At 48.8% G+C, this 25,052-nt stretch overlaps 1 protein-coding gene across 1 annotated transcript; it reads left to right on the top strand.

The window, feature by feature from the left end:
• Positions 1–854: 854 nt before the first annotated feature.
• On the top strand, positions 855–23,451 carry CIB2 (calcium and integrin binding family member 2). The gene is made up of 6 exons (XM_056865929.1): positions 855–1,007; positions 7,444–7,478; positions 14,583–14,694; positions 17,403–17,550; positions 19,463–19,658; positions 23,406–23,451. Exons 1-6 carry the CDS (start codon positions 957–959, stop codon positions 23,425–23,427), a joined length of 564 nt encoding a protein of 187 aa, XP_056721907.1. The 5' UTR covers positions 855–956; the 3' UTR covers positions 23,428–23,451.
• The last annotated feature ends 1,601 nt before the right edge of the window (positions 23,452–25,052 follow it).

Below are 25,052 nucleotides of genomic sequence, written 5' to 3'. Positions count from 1 at the left end.
ACTAGGATCTGGGAGACCCAGGTGCGAATCTCCACTCTGCCACGGAACTTAGCTGGGCGATTTTGGGCCAGTCACTCTCTCTCTCAGTCTAACCTACCCCTCAGGGTCGTGGTGAGGATAAAACGGAGGAGAGGGGAAGCATGTAAGCCAAGTCGGGTCTCCAGGCAGACGGGGTACAAATGAAGTAAGTAATACACGTGCCTTTTTTTGAAAGGGATAGGTCATTTTTCTCCAAGACCGTTGGCAACCCCATCAACACAGTATATGGTTGCCAACTACATGTTCAGAAATACCTGGAGATTTGAGGGCGGAGCCAAGGAGGGTGGGGTTTAGGGACCTTGGTAGGGTATAATGCCATAAAGCCCACCTTCCAAAGCAGCCATTTTCTCCAGGCGAAGTGGAATCTATTTTTTAAAGAGAAATAAATAAGCAGTCTACGTAGTGTGAGGACCGTCTGTAATTCCAGGAGATCTCCAGCCCTGACCTGGAGGTTGGCAACCCTATTGGTATGGTAACTCGGTTTCGCAAAAAAACAGAAAAAAGGGGATTTTCATTGCCACCTAGTGGCCAAATACCTTTATTGCATGATGAAGGCGCAAAAAAAGAAGAAGAGGAGGATTATAGATTTCTCTCTGTGCATTCGAGATCAGAGGCAGAAGAGATGATTTCTCCAGACGCCGGATGCTTTTCATCAGTTTTCCAGCCTTCGGGATCTTTCCTGTGGCAGCCAAGGATGGAAAGCAGCTCCCTTTCCGGGTGATATCTATATGGGATTGTAACCCTCTGGCTTCAGCTAACTCAAGTGCTAACTCAAGACAGAAACCCAAGCATTTCCAATGCAGTCTTGGTCTTCCGCTCGGTCGAGTTACATGCTTGCTATAAATGCCTGCTGGACAGAGAACTCCTGAATCTTGCCATGGGATGCCTTTGCACGCAGAGAGGAGTCCTTGCTTAAGATGGGTAATAAGCAGACGATTTTTACTGACGAACAGCTGGACGCTTATCAGGTAAGCTTTAATAGTAACAGAGCCAATGCTAAGGGGAGACATGATAGAGGTCTATAAAATTATGCATGGTATGGAGAGAGTAGACAGGGAGAAGCTTTTCTCCCTCTCTCATAATACCAGAACGCGGGGTCATCTGCTGAAGCTGGAGGGTGAGAGATTCAAAACCGATAGAAGGAAGTCTTTCTTCACACAACACATCGTTAAATTGTGGAACTCCCTGCCCCAGGATGGAGTGATGACTGCCAACTTGGAAGGATCTAAGAGGGGAGTGGATGTGTTCATGGAGGAGAGGGGTATTCATGGCTACTAGTCAAAATAGATACTAGTCATGATGCATACTCATTCTCTCCAGGATCAGAGGAGTATGCCTATTATTTTGGGTGCTGTGGAGCACAGGCAGGATGGTGCTGCTGCAGTCGTCTTGCTTGTGGGCTTCCTAAAGGCACCTGGTTGGCCACTGTGTGAACAGACTGCTGGACTTGATGGGCCTTGGTCTGATCCAGCAGGGCTTTTCTTATGTTCTTATGTTCAATGTTTTGAAGAGAGGCCGTGGCTCGGTGGTAGAGCACATGTTTTGCATGCAGAAGGTCCCGGGTTGTGCTGAGCATCGATTCTGCTACCAAAAGAAGGATCTCCGGTAGACAGACTTTGCAAAGACACCATTGCCCGAAACCTTGCTGCCGGTTTGAGATTCCAAGGCAAATCTGGCTCGGAACCAGGCAACACCATATATATCCATATGACCCTTTCTCTGCTTTAGGGCGTGTGAAAATATCTGGGACTCCTTCATCCGAGTCTTATTTTGTGAGTCCGTTTGCTGGCTCCCCTGGTTCACACTCTTGATCTTGGAAGTCCTAGATCCTAGGAAACATCCAGGAAAGGTTCTGTCTGAAACGTCGAGATCGGCCAAATCCTCTGAGTTTTTGACCGCTCCAAAAGATGAGGACGATAATGCACCAGATTAGACGAGTTCAGTTAAAGCAAAGCAACAGTAGGATCCCCCCCAAAGGATCCTACAGTCACACCAGATAATTCTGTTGAAATCCATGCGATCTTTGCCAGTAAATGCGTTTGGCAGGGCTGATCCTGTCCAATAGATTGTAGCAGAATTCTAGGGGCTGCAGGCAAATGGGGGGGGATCCTCTAAGGGGGATTCGGTTTCTCTTGCTGTTCCAGACCTTTTAGATGAAGGGTCTGGAAAGAGGGGGAAGCGTTGGTGCTTCTGCTTCCCCAATCACCTCCTTCTATTTTGCTCCGTACAAGTGGGGAAGGAAACACCCGGAAAGGAAGGTGGGGCTGACAGCAAAACACGATCTATTTGCGGGCAGAAAAATAACTCCAGCTGGCCCTGTCACACCCAGATACAGCTACAGCCACAACCCACTTAGCAGAAGGACTAATTTTTAAATAGATTTCCTCCAAGGCAATAAATACCTTTATTTCTGCTTAGCTGTCTGTGTGGATGGAGAATGAGACAATGCAAAACAAAACAAAAAAAGGGAAAAATCAGCTGAAATCTGGCAGGTATTTGATCAATTGCTTTGACTTCAAGTGCTAAATGATTAGAGCTTATAAAGTGTTTTGACCCATGCTGATTGTGAATTAGCGGCTCAGAGGAAGAGCCTCTGCTTGCCATGCAGGAGGCCCTGGGTTCGATCCCCGGCATCTCCAACAATTGATAGGATCAGGTAGCAGGTGATGTGAAAGACCCCTGCCTGAGACCCTGTAGAGCTGCTGCCTGCCTGAGTAGACAATACTGTCTTTGTTGGATGGATGGTCTGATTCAGGATAAGGCAGCTTCATGTTTTATGATTTGAATTGGGGAAGTGAACCCATTTCCTGGCTTTCCCCCCAGTCAAAATCCCCCTAAGCTTCCATTAGTTTTTGCAATATCACTGTACCTTTCCCCTCACATGGTAGGTACAGCTGGGCAGGGTCAATGCCTCGTGAGAAAATGGCATTGGGAGAAAGGGCCTGACACTTTCCCACCACACCTTTGGGGTTCAGTTTAGCTATGAACCCATGAACACATGAAGCTGCCTTGTACTGAATCAGACCCTCGGTCCATCAAAGTCAGTATTGTCTACTCTGACCGGCAGCGGCTCTCCGGGGTCTCAGGCAGAGGTCTTTCACATCACCTACTTGCCTAGCCCCTTTAACTGGAGATGCTGGGGACTGAACCTGGGACCTTCTGCATGCCAAGTGGAGGCTCTACCACTGATCCATGGCCCCTCTTGCTATCATGACCAACAACTCTCGATAGTCCTTTCTTTCCTAGATTTGTTTAATCCTCTTTTAAAGTCATATGAACTAGAATGGGTTTTCTCTCAGAGCCAGATTTGGAAAGTCCAGGGCCCTATTTCATGGGTTCAGCAGGGGGTAGGGAAATGCAGCTGTACATTTGAAGCATATATTAACATCTAAAGTGTGTGTGTGTGTGTGGGGGGGGGAGCACAGAAGTATTAAGTCTAAAGTTACAAAATCCCATCATAAGAACATAAGGAAAGCTCTGCTGGATCAGACCAAAGCCCATCAAGTCCAGCAGTCTGTTCACACAGTGGCCAACCAGGTGCTTCCGGGAAGCCCACAAGCAAGACAACCGCAGCAGGATTAACATAAGAAAGGCCCTGCTGGATCAGACCAAAGCGTGGTGTGGTGGTTAAGAGCAGTGGCTTGGAGCAGTGGACTCTGATCTGGAGAACTGGGTTCGATTCTCCGCTCATCCACATGAGCGGCGGAGGCTAATCTGGTGAACTGGGTTTATTTCCCCACTCCTACAAATGAAGCCAGCTGGGTGACCCTGGGCAAGATACAGCTCTGTTCGAGCTCTCTCAGCCCTACCTACCTCACAGGGTGCCTGTTGTGGGGAGGGGAAGGGAAGATGATTATAAGCCGGTTTGAGTCACCCTTAAGCGGTAGAGAAAGTCGGCATACAAAAACCAACTCTTCTTCATCAAGTCCAGCAGTCTGTTCACACAGTGGCCAACCAGGGGCCTCTAGGAAGCCCACAAACAAGTCTAGTGGATGTTATCAACAGCACAAACATATGCAAGTTTATTTAGCATATGGGAGTAGGACCCCGGAAACAAGCCCCATTGAATACAGTGAGACTTACTTCTGAGTAAACACCCCTAGGATTGCACTACATCCAGGATTCAGGCCTCTGAAAAGACAACACTCAGACGCGCTTTGTCTTTTTGCAAAACCGGCCGCCGATTCTCCCAGGCGAACTCAAAGCCAATTTTATTGAGGTCCCCCCCCCCACCAGCGGCCAGAGCTCAGGCAATTGCATTCCAATTGAATTAAAATGTTCAGGGCTGGTGAATGATGGAGATGAATCATCCAAGCTGAACAGAGCGATTTCATTGAGACGGAAAATTGCACCGGGACCGAGAATGTTATTAATGAACGTATTGGGATAAGGGGAGAGGAAAGAGTTAATTCGAAGCATCCTCTCGGTCCGTGGGATTGCTCCTCCCCAAAAGCCAACTATTCTCTAGTTTCAGGAATGGCAAAAGTCAGCATCTCACACATCTCTCGCCCTGACCCAACAGCCAGGTGAATCAAGGAAGCCTTCTTATAAAAGAAGAAGAAGAGTTGGTTTTTATATGCAGACTTTCTCTACCACTTAAGGAAGACTCAAACCGGCTTACAGTCGCCTTCCCTTTCCCTCCCCACAACAGACACCCTGGGAGGTAGGTGGGGCTGAGAGAGCTCTAAGAGAATTGTAACTTGCCCAAGGTCACCCAGATGGCTTCGTATGTAGGAGTGGGGAAACCAACCCAGTTCACCAGATTAGCCTCCGCCGCTCATGTGGAGGAGTGGGGAATCAAACCCGGTTCCCCAGATCAGAGTCCACCGCTCCAAACCACTACACCATGCTGGCTCCCGAGTGGCAGGTAGCTCTGAGGAGGAAGGAGAAGCTGGAGTCATGGGATTAAAAAAAACAACTCTTTGTTTACGAATATACAGCTTGATTTCCTCTGAGTAAGCAGGCACCTAAGATGGACTGTGCTGATCATTCGATATGTCCTTAGACTCACCTCCTCAAGACTCCTTGCCAACCAACTGCAAAAATTCATATTTCAGTCTCTATCAGCGGCTGCATTCCTACTGCCTAGATCCGTCTAGACATTAGGAAGAATTTTCTTAACAGTTAGAGCGGTTCCTCAGTGGAACAGGCTTCCGTGGGAGGTGGTGAGCTCTCCTTCCCTGGAGGTTTTTAGGAAGAGGTTAGATGGCCATCTGTCAGCAATGCTGATTCTATGACCTTAAGCAGATGATGAGAGGGAGGGCATCTTGGACATCTGGGCTTGGTAGAGGGGTCACTGGGGGTGTGGGAGGGGGAGGTAGTTTGGAATTTCCTGCATTGCGCAGGGGGTTGGACTAGATGACCCTGGTGGTCCCTTCCAACTCTATGATTCTATGATTTCCACCAACCTTCACCCAAGCAGGCGGGGCATCTTCACTACCCATCCAAAACTACCAGTGCCTATTTAAGCAAGCCCCTTCTAGCAATTAACGATAATCCCCTCTGCTTGGCTTAGAGCTGGGCTGTTCATTAGTTATCAGTTGAAGAAAGATGCATCTTTGGCTAGTTGCTAGGCAAAGGCTCAGAGAAAAACTCTGAACAAAGATATAGAAGCTCGGCCGAACTCCGTAACTCTTCGGAACAACTAGTCTTCTTGGAGCTGTCCATGGTCCTGCAGATCTAACTTAGGGGAGGGGCTGTGGCTCAATGGTAGAGCCTCTGCTTGGCATGCAGAAGGTTCCAGGCTCAATCCCCAGCATCTCCAGTTAAAGGGACCAGGCAAGTAGGTGATGTGAAAGACCTTTACCTGAGACCCTGAAGAGCTGCTGCCGGTCTGAGTAGTCAATACTGACTTCGATGGACTGAGGGTCTGATTCAGTATAAGGCAGCTTCATGTGTTCATGTGGGTTTCATCTTCAGGTCTGAAGATAGGCGGCAGGTGAGGCCAGATGAAAAGTCTACAACCAAGCTAATGGGGTAGACAATTGTACGAGAAATGTTCAAGAAAGCTAAACTGAACCTCCATATTCAGAAGTAGTATACCTGTGAATTACCAGACCCTGGAAGCACCAATGGGGAAGAGCTGATCTTTCATGCCTTGCTGGGGGGCGGGGCGGGGGGGCTTCCCACAATCATCTGGCTACCCACTGTTGGAAACAGGACACTGAGCCTGGACGATCCAACGGGGCCGGCTCTCGAGTTCTCCAGCTTGACAACCCCGCAAGTTTTGATTACCTCGCGTTCGCCGGGGTGTTGTCCACTCTCCCGTTAAGTAACGGCTTGGCTGTTTTTCTGAGCCTCTAAAATTACCAGGCAGATCATCTACCGCAAGAGGATCCGGCTTCCGTGCCGGGAAAACGGAGCGCCTTTAAGCGAGAGCTTCAGCGTCGGGCATTTACACTCTCCGGGACGAAGGCCGACTTGACCCGCTGGCTCCGATTTCACTTTATGCAGTTTCAGACAATGTGACATCACCCTCAGCGGCTCCAAGAACCCCTCTCATTGTACGCCTGTAACCTTATTCGGCCACACAATACGGCCAAGGAGGAGAGCTCCCCTTCACTTCTCACTTCGTGGGCAGGGAAGGAAAGGGGGTTAATAATTGATGTCCAAGTTAGACTCGTGATAAGGGTGCCTTGAAACCCAAACCAATCCAATCCAATCTGCCAGGGTGGCTAATTTTTTAAAAAATTGGGCTATCAACTGATTACATTTTTCTGGAGAGACTGTGTGGTGCCATGGTTAGAGTATCAGGCTAGGACTGGGGAGATCTGCGTTCGGATCTCGGCTGAACCCACGAACCACTTGGCTGGATGGCCTTGGGCTCAGCCTAACCAACCTCGCAGGGGGTGTGTGAGATTAAATGGGGTGAATGCACAGGAAGCTGCCTCATCCTGGATCAGACCCTTGGTCCATCGAAGTCAGTATTGTCTACTCCGGCAGCGGCTCTCCAGGGTCTCAGGCGGAGGTCTTTCACATCACCTACTTTCCTAGTCCCTTTAACTGGAGGTGCCGGGGATTGAACCTGGGACCTTCTGCATGCCAAGCAGACACTCTGCCACTGAGCCACAGCTTCTGGTGTCTGTGGGTAGGGAGGTTGCAAGCTCGTTGGAGAAAAGGCAGGAGAAAAACAGGATCGGTGGGTTAGTCAATAGTTTCATTAACTCCAAATGCTAAAGACTAACAAAGTTTGGATTTGCTCAAGGAACGTGATGGCTTTTCAGACCGGTCCCGATATCCAAAAGGTTACTCGGCTACTGTGGCTACCGTCCTTTGGTTCCTTCCCAGAGCAATATGGAGGGGCGGAAATGCTCACAGGAAAAGGAAGAGAATGCAATCCTCTGCCCAAGTCTTCCAACTGACAAAGCTTTTTTTCATGTTCTTCTGTCTCTTGTACCCTTTCAGGACTGCACTTTCTTCACCCGAAAGGAGATCCTTCGGTAAGCAGACCACCTTCCGTTCTTGCTCTGATCATGTGCAGAGGGCAAATTCAATGGGACTTGATTGTCGTGGGTGGGTTGGCTTGTTAAAACTGCATGGGGGGGGAGCAAGCTGAACCACTTTTACCCCACCCTCCCTGGCCCAAAGGCCAGGCTCGGGGCTGCTCTCCTTGGGAAATGATGGCCATGAGTGTCCTCAGTTGACACCCGTTGCTATTGTAGCCACGCCCCAGGTGTGAGCCAATCAGCCCCTGCGGTGTTGCTTCTTCTTGGCTACCAGTGCCCCTCCAGGTTCCCCCCCCCCCCAGAAATTTCAAAGTTTGCCTCTGCAGCTTATTCCCATGGCAAGGAATTAAAATACAACAACACAAATCCTTTGAGAACGGAAAACATGCTTAAGTCTGCTGTCCTGTGATAAGAGGAAGAGGCAAGGAAAATTGATATTTTAATGAAAGGATAACTCTAATGCTTCCTATGGCCCAGACACATGAACACATGATGCTGCCTTCTACTGAATCAGACCATCAAGGTCTGATTCTCCAGGGTCTCAAGCAGGGGTCTTTCACATCACTTACTTGCCTGGTCCCTTTAACTGGAGATGCAGGGAATTGAATTATATATAAATAATTATTTTTAGAAGTGAAAGAAGCGGATCTGTGCTTGAACACACGAACACATGAAGCTGCCTTCTACTTAATCAGACCTTTGGTCCATTCAAGTCAGTACTGCCTACTCAGACCGGCAGTGGCTCTCTGGGGTCTCAGGCAGAAGGTCTTTCACATCACCTACTTGCCCGGTCCCTTTTAACTGGAGATGCCGGGGATTGAACTTTCTGCATGCCAAGCAGATGCTCCACCACCAAGAAGTCTAGGGTCACTATGCAGAGGCAGGCAATGGCAACCCCCCTCTGTCCATCTATGGAGTTGCCATAAATGGGCTGTGATTTGATGACACTATCCACCACCACAATGCTTCCTAGTTTTTCTGTGAGATTCCTAATTTGTACTGTAGGAAACAAGATCCTGGACTAGACGGAACTTGGTCTGATCCCGCAAGGCTGTGTGACCAGAACCAGTGGGTTGAGATTAAATCAAAAGAGTTTCAGTCTAGACATTAGGAAGAATTTTCTAACAGTCAGAACAGTTCCTCACTAGAACAGGCTTCCTCGGGAGGTGGTGAGCTCTCCTTCGCTGGAGGTTTTTAAGCAGAGGCTAGATGGCCATCTGTCAGCAATGCTGATTCTGTGACTTCAGGCAGATGATGATGACGAAGAAGAAGATGATTTGGTTTTTATATGCTGACTTTGTCTACCACTTAAGGGACACTCAAACCGGCTTACAATCACCTTCCCCTCCCCACAACAGACACCCTGTGAGGTAGGTGGGGCTGAGAGAGTGTGACTGGCCCAAGGTCACCCTGCTGGCTTCGTGTGTAGGGGTGGGGAAACAAATCCAGTTCACCAGATTAGCCTCTGCCGCTCATGTGGAGGAGAGGGGAATCAAACCCGGTTCTCCAGATCAGACTCCACTACTCCAATGATGAGAGGGAGGGCACCTTGGCCATCTTCTGGGCATGGGGTAGGGGTCGCTGGGGGTGTGTGGGGGGAGGTAGTGGTGAATTCCCTGCCTTGTGCAGGGGGTTGGATTTGATGACCCTGGTGGTCCCTTCCAATTCTATGATTCTAAGACACCTAGTAGCACCCACAACAAATATTCTACGTTCTTAGGTGTCTAGCGTAGACCCTCTCGAAGAATTTCTACGTTCCCATTTTTTGCCCAAAACAGAGCGATCGCTCCCGTGTTCAGTGTTCCTTCAAAGTAAATTTTTTTAAAAAGAAGAATGATAATTTTCTTGTCTCGTCAAGGCTGCAGGACTCTTGGTTCTGCCGAAGAGCAGATATTGGGAGAAGAACAGAATGTGTCAGGCGGGCAATGGAGGGTGGAATGGGGGGCGGGACTGAGCTGATGGATGCAGGCTTTTTTTTTTTTGCAGTGGTTCATTGATGTTCTTTCATGCTCACCCTTCCACACAAATAACTCTCATATTTTAAAAAAATAATCCAGTGTTTTGTGGCTTCCGGGGATAACTTATCTGCACAGGGCTCAACAGATCTTTCTATTTCATGTGAATGCACAGCGCTACTGCTTATTTTACTTATCTTTAAATATGTGTGTGTGTGTGCGTGTGTGTAGCACACTAAAATCAAAGTTAAACAGTATATATATCCTTTTAAATTTTGATTTTAGTGTGATATTGTTCAGGGCTGAATTGGCCATATGAACAGTATCACTAAAGTAGTAGTTACCTTTAAAATTCATATCCCGCTTTTCTCCTTGGTCAGCGACTCAAAGCAGCTTACATTGCTCCCCTCCCCTCCATTTTATCCTCACAACAGCCCTGGAAGGTAGGTTAGGTGGAGAGAGCGTGACTGGGTCAAGGTGTCCCAGCAAACCTCCATGGCAGAGCAGGGGTTCAAACCTGGGTCTTCCGGATCCTAGCCTGGCGCTCTAACCACTGGGCCACACAGGTCCCCTGGGGGAGATCATGTGACTTGCTTTCGTCCCTTTGGGCCTTATTATCCAGCCTCCCCCATTGCACTGTCCAGCCAGCATGGTGTAGTGGTGTAGTGATTAAGAGCGTGGTGTAGTGGTTAAGAGCGGTGGTTTGGAGAGGTGGACTCTGATCTGGAGAACTGAATTTGATTCCCCACTTCTCCACATGAGCAGTGGACGCTAATCTGGTGAACCAGGTTGGGTTTCCCCACTCCGACACACGAAGCCAGCTGGGTGACCTTGGGCCAGTCACGCTCTCTCAGCCCCACCTGCCTCACAGGGTGTCTGTTGTGGGGAGGGGGACTGTAAGCCGGTCTGGTCCTGCCTTAAGTGGTAGAGAAAGTCAGCTAAAAACCAACTCTTCTTCTTCCTTCCTAGGGAGACAATTCACTGCATATTTAATTTTGTAGCTACTAATGCAATGCTTACCCATTGAGTACCCAGCTTGCTGGGGGTAAAGGGAAGATGACTGGGGAAGGCACTGGCAAACCACCCCGCAAACAAAGTCTGCCTTGGAAACGTCGGGATGTGACGTCACCCCATAGGTCAGGAATGACCTGGTGCTTGCACAGGGGACCTTTACCTTTTATAATGCAATGCTGGGATGCCCTGACGGGAGGACAAAATAGAATCCCCTCTACAAATGCTGGTGGGAAAAACTGTCCCCGTTGATTGGTCAGACGTATCCTAAATAGCTTATTTGGTTGCCGCTTCTTGCATCGCCATTGTGGGATTGCTTGCAGAATCCTCTCGGGCTGTCGATGCGGTGGCCAGGTTTGCAGATGGCACCAAATTATTTATGGCGGTTAAAACAAAAACGCACAGTGAAGAGCTCCAAAAGGATCTCTCCAAACTGGAGGAGTGGGCATTTAAAGCGGGCATTAAAATGGCAAATGCAATTCAGTGTAAAGTGATGCATATTGGGGCAAAAAAAAATCCCAACTTCACGTATACCCGGTGTAGTGGTGATCTGTGCTGGCAGTGTTCAGGAAATTGAATTTCCTGTTATGGTTTTCTAACAAGGATGTTGTGTGGACACCCGTGCAGATGTGGTAAAAATGACCGAGGTAGTGAAAAAGCTGGATTTGACAGCTTTGCCTGATCGGGTTTAATTTATTGTTGGGAACTCTGCCTGTCCTGTGTCTCGTCCTGAGAGTAATTTGGAAGGGGGGAAAAATAAGGAGGGAAAGCGATTGATGCTCTTCTGCTGCAAAAATATAGCGTGATCTAATAGTGCATTAGCCGTAAGCAACAGGGATAATGGATAGAGATGAAAAACAGATGCTCCAGTTGGGCAGACAATGATTTGTGCGCTGGTGCTCAAGGGGTACATGAAAACATCTCCATGACGTGGCTACAGGAAACTCACAAACTTAGATTCAATTTTGGGAAGAGGCAGCATTCTTATCCTTGCTACCGTGTTCTCCAGAAGTCTGATGGAGCAGTGTTATTTTTAATATATATATTTTTTGGCGGAGGGAGGGAATCATAGAATCACAGAGCTGGAAGGGACCACCAGGGTCATCTAGTCTAACCCCCTGCATAATGCTGGAAATTCACAAGTACCTCCCCCGCACACCCCCAGTGACCCCTACTCCATGCCCAGAAGATGGCCAAGATGCCCTCCCTTCTATGACCTGCCTCAGGTCATAGAATCAGCATTGCTGACAGATGGCCATCTAACCTCTTCTTGAAAACCTCCAGGGAAGGAGAGCTCACCACCTCCCGAGGAAGGCTGTTCCACTGAGGAACCGCTCTAACTGTTAGAAAACTCTTCCTAATGTCTAGATGGAAACACTTTTGATTTAATTTCAACCCATTGGTTCTGGTTCAGCCTTCTGGGGCAACAGAAAACAACTCAGCACACTCCTCTCTATGACAGCCCTTCAAGTACTTGAAGATGGTTATCATATCCCCTCAGTCTTCTCCTCTTCAGGCGAAACATACCCAGCTCCTTCAACCTTTCCTCATAGGACTTGGTCTCCAGACCCCTCACCATCTTTGTTGCCTTCCTCTGGACCTGTTCCAGCTTGTCTACATCCTTCTTAAATTGTGGTGCCCAAAACTGAACACAATACTCTAGGTGAGGTCTAACCAGAGCAGAGTAAAGAAAATTCATATCCTACATGTAAAAGGAAATTCATATCCTACATGTGAACACACAAAGCTGCATTACATGGATCCAGATGATTAGTCTATCACAGTCAGGATGGCCAACAGAGTTGCCGTTCTGCATAATGTCCGTATTAAGCATGACACCTGACGCCTACTTGGAGGAAGGGTGGGATAAAATTGCACCTGGTAGGGCAATTTGCTTATATTTATGGCAATGAGCATCTTTTCTCCCCACGCCAGTATCGACTGGTGCTATTGCAGAGACCGTGAGGGAGTTAATGGCATGTTTAGAGCATCTCATGGTCTGATGGCCACCCCGGGCCTCCTAATCAATGAGCCATTACCTGCTTTTATCTTCCGTTTTCAGCAGTTTTGCTTTGTGGGAAGTTTTTATTACAACGCTGTGTGGCTGGCAGCCTGTTGGGAGATTTATGTGGAGGCTAAGAAAGGCTTTGCTCTCTGTTTACACATGCTGGGGTGAAATCTACTAGCCAGGTATGGTTGGTGGCCCACCAGGGGCTGGATAAACCCTCTGGGTTTGCCACTGGCTTGAAGCTGTAAGCCCTGTAAGATACAGGGTCAGTTGCTTGCAACTCAGGGATGCCACCCAAATGGTATCCCTGTGTCAGCCTCTGTAAGACACAGGGTCAGTTACACGCAACGCAGGGATGCCACCCAAATGGTATCCCTGTGTCAGCCTCTGGAAGACACAGGATCAGTTGCACGCAACACAGGGATGCTACCCAAATGGTATACCTGTGTCAGCCTCTGGAAGTCACAGGATCAGTTGCATGCAACCCAGGGATGCCACCCAAATGGTATCCCTGTGCCAACCTCTGTAAGACACAGGATCAGTTGCATGCAACACAGGGATGCCACCCAAATGGTATACCTGTGTCAGCCTCTGTAAGACACAGGATCAGTTGCACGCAACGCAGGGATGCCATCAGAAATGAGAGGGATGCAGCCTAGCAAATCGGGGCCGAGATGGTTCAGGAGTCATTTTGTCTACCTAGATTTGCCTCTTTCGATTTCCAGAAGAGTTTGGCCTGAAGCCAACCATCTTGGGTTGCGGTTAAGCACTATAAGTGCAGCAAAATTGATTATGTTCGTGTTTGATGCTCGGCCTGTCGTGCATGACTCATAGCAGAGGAACAAAAAAAAAATGCCTCCATTTTTCTGATTATAGAGCTTTCTTGACTAAACACTTACTGCCTTTTCTGAGGGCGCTTTGACACCAGATTGTTTCATGAGAGATATTTAGGGTTACCAACCTCAAAGCGGCGTCTGGAGTTCTCCTGGAATCTCCAGACTACAGAGATCAGTTGTCCTGCAGGAAATGGCAGCTATGGAAGACTGGCTCTATGGTACACCATGGAGTCTAGGAGAAACAGAAGTCCTAGAGTGACATCACTTCCTAGCTGAGTTTCTTCTCGTCCCCAAACTCTGTCCTCCCCAGGATTTCTGCAGGAGTTTCCCAAGCTGAATTTGGCAAGCATTAGACACATCCCAGACAAAGCTTGTGGCCATTCACAACAGATAAGCGAGAATGCCAGAGAGTGACCATTGCTCCAGTTATGGGAGGGGCCCTTTGGCTCAGTGGCAGAGCATCTGCTTGGCATGCAGAAGGTCCCAGGTTCAGTCCCTGACATCTCCAGTTAAAGGGACTAGGCAGGTAGGTGATAGGAAAGACCTCTGCCTGAGACCCTGGAGAGCCGCTGCTGGTCTGAGTAGACAAGACTGACTTTGATGGACTGAGGGTCTGATTCAGTATGAGGCAGCATCATGTGTTCATGTGTTCATGATCAGGCTTTTATACCAAGTCAGACCGCCGGTCCATCTAGTTCTGTATCCCCTGATTAGCAGGACTTCTTCAGGGCCTCAGGCCACGAATCATCTTCCCAGTGATCCGAGGTCTTTGAACCGGAGATGGATTGGACCTTTACGGCATGCAAAGCCGATGCTCTGCCATTTCACACTCCTAGTGCACAGGGTTGTTGGTTTTTATTGTCGTTTTTCTAACACAGACGGACATAAACCAGCGCGGTAAACTCTTTGCAAGTCTCTTGTTATAGGGGGAAAATGGAAATAGTTAGAAGAAGAAAAGTTGGTTTTTATATGCCGACTTTCTTTACCACTTAAGGCAGAATCAAACCAGCTTACAACCGCCTTCCCTTCCCCTCCCCACAACAGACACCCTGTGAGGTAGGTGGGGCTGAGAGAGAGTGACTGGCCCAAGGTCACCCAGTTGGCTTCATGTATAGGAGTGGGGAAACAAATCCAGTTCACCAGATTAGAGTCCACCGCTAATCGTACCCGGTTCTCCAGATCAGACTCCACCGCTCCAAACCACAGCTCTTAACCACTACACCATGCTATCTCTCAGTACATTACTTAGAGACTCACTCTTTTGTGTTGTCTGTGTGCTTGCTTACAGGTTGCATGGCCGATACCACGAACTAGCCCCAAACATGGTACCGATGGACTATAAGAGAGATCCGGGTGTGACGCTACCTATGCAGCTCATCGTAAATATGCCAGAGCTCAAGGTACCCCTTCCCACTGTTACCATAACCACATTGTAGCCTCACCCCAAGAAGACTGAATTTGTCCCCGAGCAGCCAACTTGGACTCTTTTATTCTTGCTTTCATTTAAAGTTGTCACCCTTTCTTCAAGGAGCTCGGGGTGGCACGCAGGGTTTGCTCCTCTTTCCTTTCGTCTGCCCAGCGGTCCTGTTAGGTAGGCTCATCCAGGAGAGAAGAAGAAGTCCAAGCGGTGTTGGGGAGTAAGGTGGCCAGATCCAGGTGGGGAAACTCCTGGAGATTTGGGGGTGGAGCCTGGGGAGGACAGGGACCTCATTGGGGTACAATGCTATGGAGTCCACCCTCCAAAGCATCCATTTTCTCCAGGGGGAATGATGTCTGTACTCTGGAGATCAGCTGTAATCCTGGGGGATCCCAAGGTCCCACCTGGAGGCTGGCATAAGATCTCAGAAGCTAAGCAGGGTTGACCCTGGCAAGTATTTGCCTGGGCTCCGTAAGCCTCTGTAAGACACAGGATCAGTTGCCTGCAACGCAGGGATGCCACCCAAATGGTATCCCTGTGTCAGTCTCTGTAAGACACAGGATCAGTTGCCTGCAACGCAGGGATGCCGCCCAAATGGTATCCCTGCATCAGCCTCCGTAAGACACAGGATCTAAGGAATACCAAGGTTGTGAAGTGGAGGCAGGCAGTGGCAAACCACCTCTGGACGTCTCTGGCCTTGAAACCCCTACGGAATGACTGTCACATCTCACTTGGCCATAAAGGCATAAAGCAGTCACACAAGCCCTCCCTAAACATGCTCAGGGGCTCTGCCATGGGCAATATTTCAGCGGCATTTCCGCCCGACAGGGGGAGAGGCAGTTGCTGTGGGCTCCGCCATGAGCCAAGATGCATCTCCCCTACAAAATGAAGACCCTTTGCTGCCCTGGTGCAGACGCAGGAGGAGAATGGAAAATTGAGTGAGGGCAATGAAAGGTTTAGTGCTTATCTATAAACCTCCTTAAGTGATGTAACAAGGACGATTACCCTTCAGTGATGAGTACAATTTGTTATGTTAAAATGGAGTGTCAGATCCTTAATTTGCCATAATACGGTAACCCCCCCCCCCCCGGGGCCAAAGCTCTGGTTTTAGCTAAACCCTTCTACCCAGCCGTCGCAGCTAGGTTTGCGTTGACCTGCTCCCAACCCTGAGGATTACTTTACATCGTATCTACAGCCCGGTAACATCATATAGTCACATGGCGAGAGGCCCTCGTGGCAGGACGCCGCAGGCTAAAATCCCAGGGCTGCATCTCCAGATCAAATGGATGGCCGATGGGTTAACGTTGATGCATTGACAGAAGCACAGGGACAAGATGGGATTGTCTTTTCTCTTCGTGCTTGACCAAGACAGGAGAAAGGCTAGGGTTAGCCAGTACGGTTGCCAACCACCAGGTACTAGCTGTAGATCTCCTGCTCTTACAACTGATCTCCAGCCGATAAAGATGGGTTCACCTGGAGAAAAGTGCTTTGAGGGCTGGTTGTGTCCTTTACGCCCCGCTCTCTAGATCAAGCATACCGGAGTTACGTGCAACCCAGTTTCATTACCTGAGCCTGCTTCTGAATTCCCCTTTGGTTTATCCGTTTGCAAACGGTAACTGGATCCAGTGGTAATACACTCTCGGCTGTAAGGGAAACCAATTGGTCGCGAGGCAGATGCGTAGGAAAGGAGAGAATGCTGAAGCCCCCGGTAGTCTGTTGCAAGGATGTGACCTCTGAACATGGTACAAGACTTTTCACGTGGTTTTTGCCCATGCTCCCAACCTGGGCATAGCTTGGAGGAGTGTAAAAAGGTAAAGGTAAAGGTCCCCTGTACAAGCACCAGGTCCTTCCTGACCCATTGGGTTACGTTTACTAGGCAGACTTTTGTTTAAGGGGTGGTTTGCCAGTGCCTTCCCCAGTCATCTTCCCTTTACCCCCAGCAAGCTGGGTCCTCATTTTACCGACCTCGGAAGGATGGAAGGCTGAGTCAACCTTGAGCCGGCTACCTGAAACCGACTCCCGGCAGGATCGAACTCAGGTCGTGAGCAGAGCTTGGACTGCAGTACTGCAGCTGACCACTCTGCGCCACGGGGCTCCTTGGAGGAGTGTAGAGTGTCCCCCAAAAACCATTCATGCCATTTCAGTGGTTGAGTGATTCCTACATTCGGCAGCTCATCCATCCCATAGGCCAGGTGTCGACAAGCCCCAGCGCATGTGCCGAACGGAGACGCCCTGGACCGTTCTGCTCGGTGCACAGGGTCAGTTCTGTGCCCCAGAGACCAAGACAATCCCCCACACATGGGCAGTGAGGGGCTGCGGCTCAGTAGAAGAGCACCTGCTCGGCCTGCAGAAGGTCCTGGGTTCAATCCCATCTCCAGTTAGTAGATGCAGTGAAAGACTTCATCCACGGGTAGTGGATCCAGAGAGGTGGGGACGGGACGTTCAGAGATGGTTTGGCACGGCCTGCTCCTGCGTCATGACCTTGGACTTCCCCGGTGGTCTCCCGTCCAAGTACTAACCAGGACTGATCCCGCTTAGCTTCCAAGATCTGATGAAATCGGGCTAGCCAGGGCCGTCCAGGGCTTGTCTGTTAGGACATCTAAACTAGCAAAACAGCTAACGCTTTAGCTAAAGCGATGCCGGTCCGGCATTTCCCGCAAGGTGTTCACGAACTGCCCCGTCTTTCCGCAGGAGAACCCTTTCAAGGAACGGATTGTGCAGTCGTTCTCCGAAGACGGGGAGGGGAACCTCAGCTTCAACGATTTCGTCGACATGTTCTCCGTACTCAGCGAAACGGCCCCCCGGGAGCTGAAAGCAATCTATGCCTTTAAGGTCTACGGTAAGGGCGGCCTGGTTATCCTTTATGACGCCGACGTGGCCATGCAGGCTGCTTCGCGCAATGCTAGAAGCCCAGCCCCGAGGAGGTTACAGTCTCAAAATATGAGAGAGGGAGGAGGCGGTCGGGTTGCCATCCTCCAGGTAGGGGCTGGAGATCTCCTGGTATTGCAACTGATCCCCAGATGACAGCGATCGGCTCCCCTGGAGAAAATGGACGCTTTGGAGAGAAGACTCTATGGCATTATAGCCTGCTGAGGTTCCTCCCCACTGCAAACCACACCTTCCCCAGGATTCACACCCCCAAAATCTCCAGGAATTTCCCAAGCCTCTGCTTTTGAAGGTGGTTGTAAGGCAGTTTGATTCTCCTTAAAAGGTAGAGAAAATTGGCATATAAAAACCAACTTTGATGATGATGATGAAGGTGAGGCTCTGGCCTGACAGCTTCTGCTAGAAGAGGAGGAAGAGTTGGTTTTTATATGCCGGCTTTCTCTACCACTTAAGGGAGATTCAAACTGGCTTACAATCACCTTCCCTCCCCCTCCCCACAACAGACACCCTGTGAGGTAGGTGGGGCTGAGAGAGCTGTAACTGGTCCAAGGTCACCCAGCTGGCTTCGCGTGGAGGAGCCAGCAAAACAAATCCAGTTCACCCGATTAGCCTCTGGCGCTCCTGTGGAGGAGTGGGGATGCAAACCCGGTTTCCCAGATCAGAGCCCACCGCTCCATACCACCGCTCTTAACCACTACACTACACTGGCTCTCCGTGCATGCAATGGAAAAGCCTGGTTTTGGGCTATCTCTGCTTTGCAGTGGTCCCAAGAAACCGGAAGAACCGATATTTGTAGCGACAAAGCTGCCTTATGGAACAAATCAATATCTACGCCCCTGACGTCTCAGATGCCACAAAAGCCATCAGTAAGAGCATTGTCTAGTTTAGAATCGATTTCGTGTTTTGGATTTCACCAAATCATTTTTTTTTTGGGGGGGGGAGAATATCGGGAACGATAAATGTTTTTCTCTCTTTAAAAAAGATGATCTATTTCTTTACCGCAAAACAGACAGCCGGAGTTTTTGCAAATAAAAAGTCGCGATTGGCTGTTTTGCTGAAGATTCGCTCGCCATGTTGAAATGTCAGCAGGCAGCTTGGCGGTTCAATGGAGCCGGCGCTAATCCGGCCTGCTGAGCCGAGGGCGATAAAACCGGCCCTCGAAATGGCCATTTAATAGGCATCCTGTTATCATCATGTTTGCAGGATTAATCGCAGAGGAGAAGCCGAGGAGGAGGGAAAGCGCCGTCGGCAACAGATACCTTGGAAATAGGGTTGCTGACGCCGGGTGGGGAAATACCTGGAGATTTGGGGGATGGAGACCGGGGAGGGTGGGGCTTGAGGAGGGGAAGGACCTCATTAGGGTCGAATGCCGTAGAGTCCATCCTCCAAAGCAGCCGTTTTTCCAGGGGAACTAACCTCTGTAGACTGGAGATCAGTTGCAATTCTGCGAGATTTCTAGTTGCCAACCCTGCTTGCAAACCCGTAAGAGCTGGAAATGGCAAGGGCTGTTTGTTGAACTGGCAGCCGCTTGCAAATGTAATGGGAGGGGGGAACGACACAGAGATGGGGAGGACTGGAAATTTAACCCCCACACACACACAGGGGCAAGCTGGGCTGGGCGACCCCTTTCAGCATGGACTCAGTGGGCAGTGGGTGTTGGAGGAACCGATTGTTCCTGGGTGTGTGAGTGAACCGATTGTTGTGGATACAAAATTCAAATCACACCTTTATTTGGCATAAAATTGTCGTGGATGCATGCCAATCCAGCAACCTTTGACTTTGAGGAGTTACCTGTTTTCTGTGGTTTAAAATGACCCTGGAGAAATCACAGACAGGGGGTGTTTTTCTCCCCTTGGCATGCTTAGATTTTAACACAGACAACTTCATTTGTAAATCGGACCTGGAACAAACCCTCAACAAGTTGACGAAAGAAGACCTGACAGAAGAAGAAGTCACGCTGGTTTGCGAAAAAGTGATTGACGAAGCGGACATGGATGCTGACGGCAAACTTGGATTCCCAGATTTTGAAAACATGATTTCCAAAGCGCCAGATTTTCTTAGGTATTATCAATTCAATCATTCATTCATTTCACTTAGATGTGCCTTTCTTTCCAAGCAGCTTGCCTTGTTCTCCTCCCATTTTATCCTCACATAGGGTTGCCAGGTCCTCCTTCGCCATCGGCGGGAGGTTTTTGGGGTGGAGCCTGAGGAGGGCAGGGTTTGGGGAGGGGAGGGACTTCAATGCCATAGAGTCCAATGACCAAAGCGGCCATTTTCTCCAGGGGAACTGATCTCTGTCGGCTGGAGATCAGTTGCAATAGCAAGGGATCTCCAGCTAGTACCTGGAGGTTGGCAACCCTTTCCTCACACCAATCCTGTGAGGTAGGTTAGGGTGAGAGTGTGTGACTGGCCCAAGGTCACCCAGTAAACTTCCAGGGCCCTACTCACTTTCTAAAAAGAGAGCCAGCGTGGTGTAGTGGTTAAGAGCGGTGGTTTGGAGCAGTGGAGTCTGATCTGGAGAACTGGGTTTGATTCCCCCACTCCTCCACATTAGCGGCAGAGGCTAATCTGGTGAACTGGATTTGTTTCCCCTCTCCTACACACGAAGCCAGCTGGGTGACCTTGGGCTAGTCACAGCTCTCTTAGAGCTCTCTCAGCCCCACCTACCTCACAGGGTGTCTGTTGTGGGGAGGGGAAGGGGATTGTAAGCTGGTTTGATTCTGCCTTAAGTGGTACAGAAAGTCAGCATATAAAAACCACCTTCTTCTAAAAAAACTTGATGGGCGCCAGGGAAAATGTTGGGGTCCCTTGTCTTAATGTATTCACTATGGGTTCCCTTCCAAAGAAAAAATACATGGGATCGTAGAGCTTTCGAAAAGTGCAAGATGAAAAGGTGCATCTCAGTACATGCCCAGTAGGTGCTGCTTGACGGTTCACGGGTTCAAATCCATCAGGCTGCTTGATCAAAGCTTAAATGCCTACCCCCTTTTGGGGAGCTAAAACGGGACGCTTGACAAGAGTCCAGACAGATCATTATCTATTTTCAGAAATATCGAACATGTCCTGAGTGCACATTAAAACCCGGAGGGGAAAAGCTGAAGATGAGAAGCCGCATAATTCCCATTGCCATAAAACCTGCTGTAAATATCACAAGCGTTCCCTGTACCACAAGTTGTTTTCAATAGTTCCCTTTAATAACCAATTCCCTTTTATTTTTCTTTAAAAGGAGAAATGGTTGCATGATATCGAAGCAGACCAATGCTCCAGCGACCTCATTTCTCATTTCCGGAGAGCCAGCGTGGTGTAGTGGTTAAGAGCGGTGGTTTGGAGCGGTGGAGTCTGATCTGGAGAACCGGGTTTGATTCCCCACCCCTCCACATGAGCGGCGGAGGCTAATCTGGTGAACTGGATTTATTTTCCTGCTCCTACACATGAAGCCAGCTGGGTGACCTTGGGCTAGTCACAGCTCTGTTAGAGCGCTCTCAGCCCCACCTACCTCATAGGGAGTCTGTTGTAGGGAGGGGAAAGGAAGGCGGTTGTAAGCCGGTTTGAGTCTCCCTTAAGTGGTAGAGAAAGTTGGCATATAAAAAACAACTTTTCTTCTTCTTTTGTTTTCCCTAAGGTCTGCTCTCCAAGGTTTCAGAAATAAAGTAGCAACCCCCCACTCAAGAAATTAAATTTTCTAAAGATTTCTCTTGTTTACTTTTAACCTAACACAAGTATTTATTTATTTATTAGATTTTTGGGGCACCATTCACCCAAAGGGTCTCGCGATGACTTACAATGTTAAAACTGTATAAATGAGTTAAAAACCACAGAAAAGCAGATAACATATACAAATACTAACGTTAAAACATTAAACTAAACAGCTAGCACCAGCCAAGTAACAAAAAACAACCCAAACTTAAACAATTCGGCCTTCTGTGCCCTGCTGAAACTAAACAAGTCCAGCCGGGCATGGGTGCCATCAGAAAGTGCATTCTACAGGGTAGGGGCCACAGCTGAGAAGACCCTTCCCCTGGTACAAGGTTAAATGAGCCCCCAAGACAGTAATAACTAAGTAGGCTGGCTCCACCCTGAATTCAATCCCTTGACGCTATTAGAGTTCCTTGTACCTCGGCAATTGAACCTGATGTAGGGATTCGAACCCGACACCAGGTGCATGCAAAGTTATGAGATCTTTTGGGGATCTCTCTTGTCTAGCTTGGCGCAGACAGGTCAGTTTTCGGTGTCCAGGGGATTTTCCATGTGTGTGTTTTCAATCACGCAACCCCCCCCCTTTATTGATCCCTTCCACCCGAGTCCCCAACCCACACCAGTACCACCAGGTAGTAGCTGGAGGTCTCCTGCTATTACAACTGATCTCCAGCCGATAGAGATCAGTTCCCCTGGAGAAAAAGGGCCACTTTGCCAGTTGGACTCTATGGCATTGAAGTCCCTCCCCTCCCCAAACCCCGCCCTCCTCAGGCAACCCTACCAGTACCCCCTACACAGCCCACAACCACCCACTCCTGATTTTTGCAAGCATATATGGACAGTGAAATCCTAATCACACACATACATACATGAACCTTTATTGGCATAATAACCATCCTGGCAGATGCATTTATGCAGGCGCCGAAATCCTAATCCTAGTTATACCTTTCCAAACCCATTGATTTCCACGGACATAGAAGAGGGTAACTGTCTTTAGGTTTGCACAGTTGTCTACTGCAGAAACCGTTGCTGCTGGTAATAATAATCATAATAATAATACACAATTAAGATGTCTGAGTTGCCTTCGTGCCGTTGAGGATATCTGTTTTACTTCGAAGATTTTTAAAGACCCCCTTCCCCTTTCTCAGTCCCCTCTGCTCAAATAGCTGTCTGCAGCAGAGAAAATGATCAGCGTTGGCTGGAGTCCCAGAAGCCGGGAGAAGTTGTAAATGACCGAGACAGTCGCTGGTTCACAAAAAAAAAAAAAAAGATCCTCTTGGGTTTATTTCCTTCTTTCCCTTCTTCTAAAGAATGTTATCCTTTTGGAAGCGGCTTGTATTTTTTAACGGGAACCGTCAGTGCTCGAAGCTGGCAGCGGCTAAGTGTTCTGTTCTACAAGACTGGTTACGTTTTCCGCAGGAAATTGTTTTATAAATTATTGCAGAAGCCGAAAGGTTTTTTTCCCCCCTCTTTCCTTTTCTTCTTTTTTAAAAAAGAGGGCAGATTTGTACAGATGGCACAGTGACCTCAGGAGGGGATAGGAGGGAGAGAAAGGTCTGGCGATTTGAAATGTTGGCAGTGCAATGATAATTCGGATATTAGGTTGGCACCGCAACGATATTTTAGAGCGGGCCAGGATAATTTGCAGTCCATCGATGCAAATGCCACCTGCCAGCCGTTCAAGGAGGTTTGCCCGGTGCTTGGCAAAAAATGTGCAGTCTGTCGATGCAAATGCCACCTGCCACCCATTCAAGGAGGTTTGCCCGTGCTTGGCAAAAATGGGGGCCATCCTTGGTACACATGAACACATGCATGAACGCATGAAGCTGCCTTGTACTGAATCAGACCCTCGGTCCATCAAAGTCAGTCTTGTCTACTCAGACCGGCAGCGGCTCTCCAGGGTCTCAGGCAGGGGGTCTCTCCCGTCACCTACTTGCCTAGCCCCTTTAACTGGAGATGCCGGGGATTGACCTTCTGCATGCCAAGCAGATACTCTACCACTGAGCCACAGCAAGAAGGCAAATCAGACCGCCGCAGCAAATTTATTTATTTAATAGATTTCTATCCTGCAGCATCTCATAGACTCATCTTTCCATCCTTGTTTCTTTGCAGCACCTTCCATATACGGATCTGAAAATGCTGGGATGAGCAACTGGAATTAGAAATCAGTCCTGCCTCTCAAAATCTCAGGCCTGCGGCTGGCTTTCGTGCTCCGCTACGGACTCTTGGAATTCTGCAACAGAGACTAAAGGAATCGCGGGCCCTTGCAGAAAGGACGCGCTGCCGATTTCCAAGATCTTTCGGATACCTACAGTGTTTTTTTGGGGGAGTGGGGGAATATCATTCCAGTTGGCCAGCAACGTTGTCTTAGGAAAGTTGTTGGGGGTTGTTATTTTTTTAAGCAGAGAAAATGCTATTCCGTGTGTTTCCTTGTGGTTTTTATATTTGTAAAAGGTTTGATAGCCTATTGTCCCTCAAAGCAAAAAAACAAAGAGAGAGAGAGAGAGGAGCAAGATACGTTGACTCTTCCAGAATTTAATTGACTGAGAACGCCGGCCCGTAAAAAGATTTGCTCTCCATTGTCGCATAGCACTTATCAAGGTCTGTTCAGAGCAGCGCTCGGTCGTTGTCAATCAATATCAATCAAGGCGGCATTTATAGACTGGCCCTAGGCCCAGATTTGCCCTGGGCTGGATCAGGTTAGGTCGGTTTAGGTGCTTAAAGCAACCAACGTCGTACGGATCCTCAATGAACCTTGAAACGTTTTCCTTTTTCTACATCATTCGCAGACGCGATTAATTTCTCCAACCAACAGACTCTTTGCATTGTGTCTTGGGGGCTGTCACGGGGGGGCCGTGTTTGCTCTCATATCCTGATCGGATTATTGTGACTGATTGCAGAAACAAAAAAAGATGCTCAAAGTTAGACTAACTCAAGAAGATACCAACGGAGAAATCCAAGATTCCTACTATTAAGGGACTTAAATGAATATTATCCCCCCCCCCCCAAAAGCAAGCTATGCAATCTCTCTTGCCGAATGCATGACAATAACTCTTGTCTCAAAAACCTGAATCGTTAACTTCTGTCCAGTGACGGCTGAAAACCTGGAATTCGATGACAATCACATACATACAAAAAGCTGTTCTCGAACAGGCTTAACAAAGGGCTCTGATACATATCCATGGCTTCTGTATCCAAGTCATCCACGATTAAAACCTTCTTGTGATTTTATGACCGCTTGTGTATTGTTGTCCCGAGTGCGAATCATAGCAATACTGACTTTGGTGGACCGATAGATGAGAAGACTGAGAGGGGACACGATAACCATCTTCAAGTACTCGAAGGGCTATAGAGGAGGGTGCCGAGTTGTTTTCTGTTGCCCCAGAAGGTTGGACCAGAACCAACGGGCCGAAATTAAATCAGAAGAGTTTCCGTCTAGACATTAGGAAGGGTTTTCTAACAGTTAAGAGCGGTTCCTCAGTGGAACAGGCTTCCTCGGGAGGTGAGCTCTCCTTCCCTGGAGGTTTTGAAGCAGAGGCTGGATGGCCATCTGTCAGCAATGCTGATTCTGTGACGTTAGGCAGATGATGAGAGGGAGGGCACCTTGGCCATCTTCTGGGCATGGAGTAGGGGGTCACAGGGGGGTGGGGGGAGGTAGTTGAGAATTTCCTGCATTGTAACGGGGGTTGGACTAGATGACCCTGGTCATCCCTTCCAACTCTATGATTCTATGATAGACTGATTCGGTAGACAGCAGCT

The sequence above is a fragment of the Euleptes europaea genome, chromosome 20 (assembly GCF_029931775.1).
Source record: "Euleptes europaea isolate rEulEur1 chromosome 20, rEulEur1.hap1, whole genome shotgun sequence".
NCBI lineage: Eukaryota > Metazoa > Chordata > Lepidosauria > Squamata > Sphaerodactylidae > Euleptes > Euleptes europaea.
The sequence above is the reverse complement of the archived record's forward strand: the minus strand, read 5'-3'. Positions and strand labels throughout refer to the sequence as shown.

Bases quoted from the DNA above. Each gene is read 5' to 3' on its own strand.
- CIB2 (XM_056865929.1), top strand. From the start codon at position 957: ATGGGTAATAAGCAGACGATTTTTACTGACGAACAGCTGGACGCTTAT. The intron at 17,551-19,462 runs GTAAGGGCGGCC...TGGCATGCTTAG, and splicing joins CTATGCCTTTAAGGTCTACG to ATTTTAACACAGACAACTTC. The intron at 19,659-23,405 runs GTATTATCAATT...GTTTCTTTGCAG, and splicing joins AAAGCGCCAGATTTTCTTAG to CACCTTCCATATACGGATCT.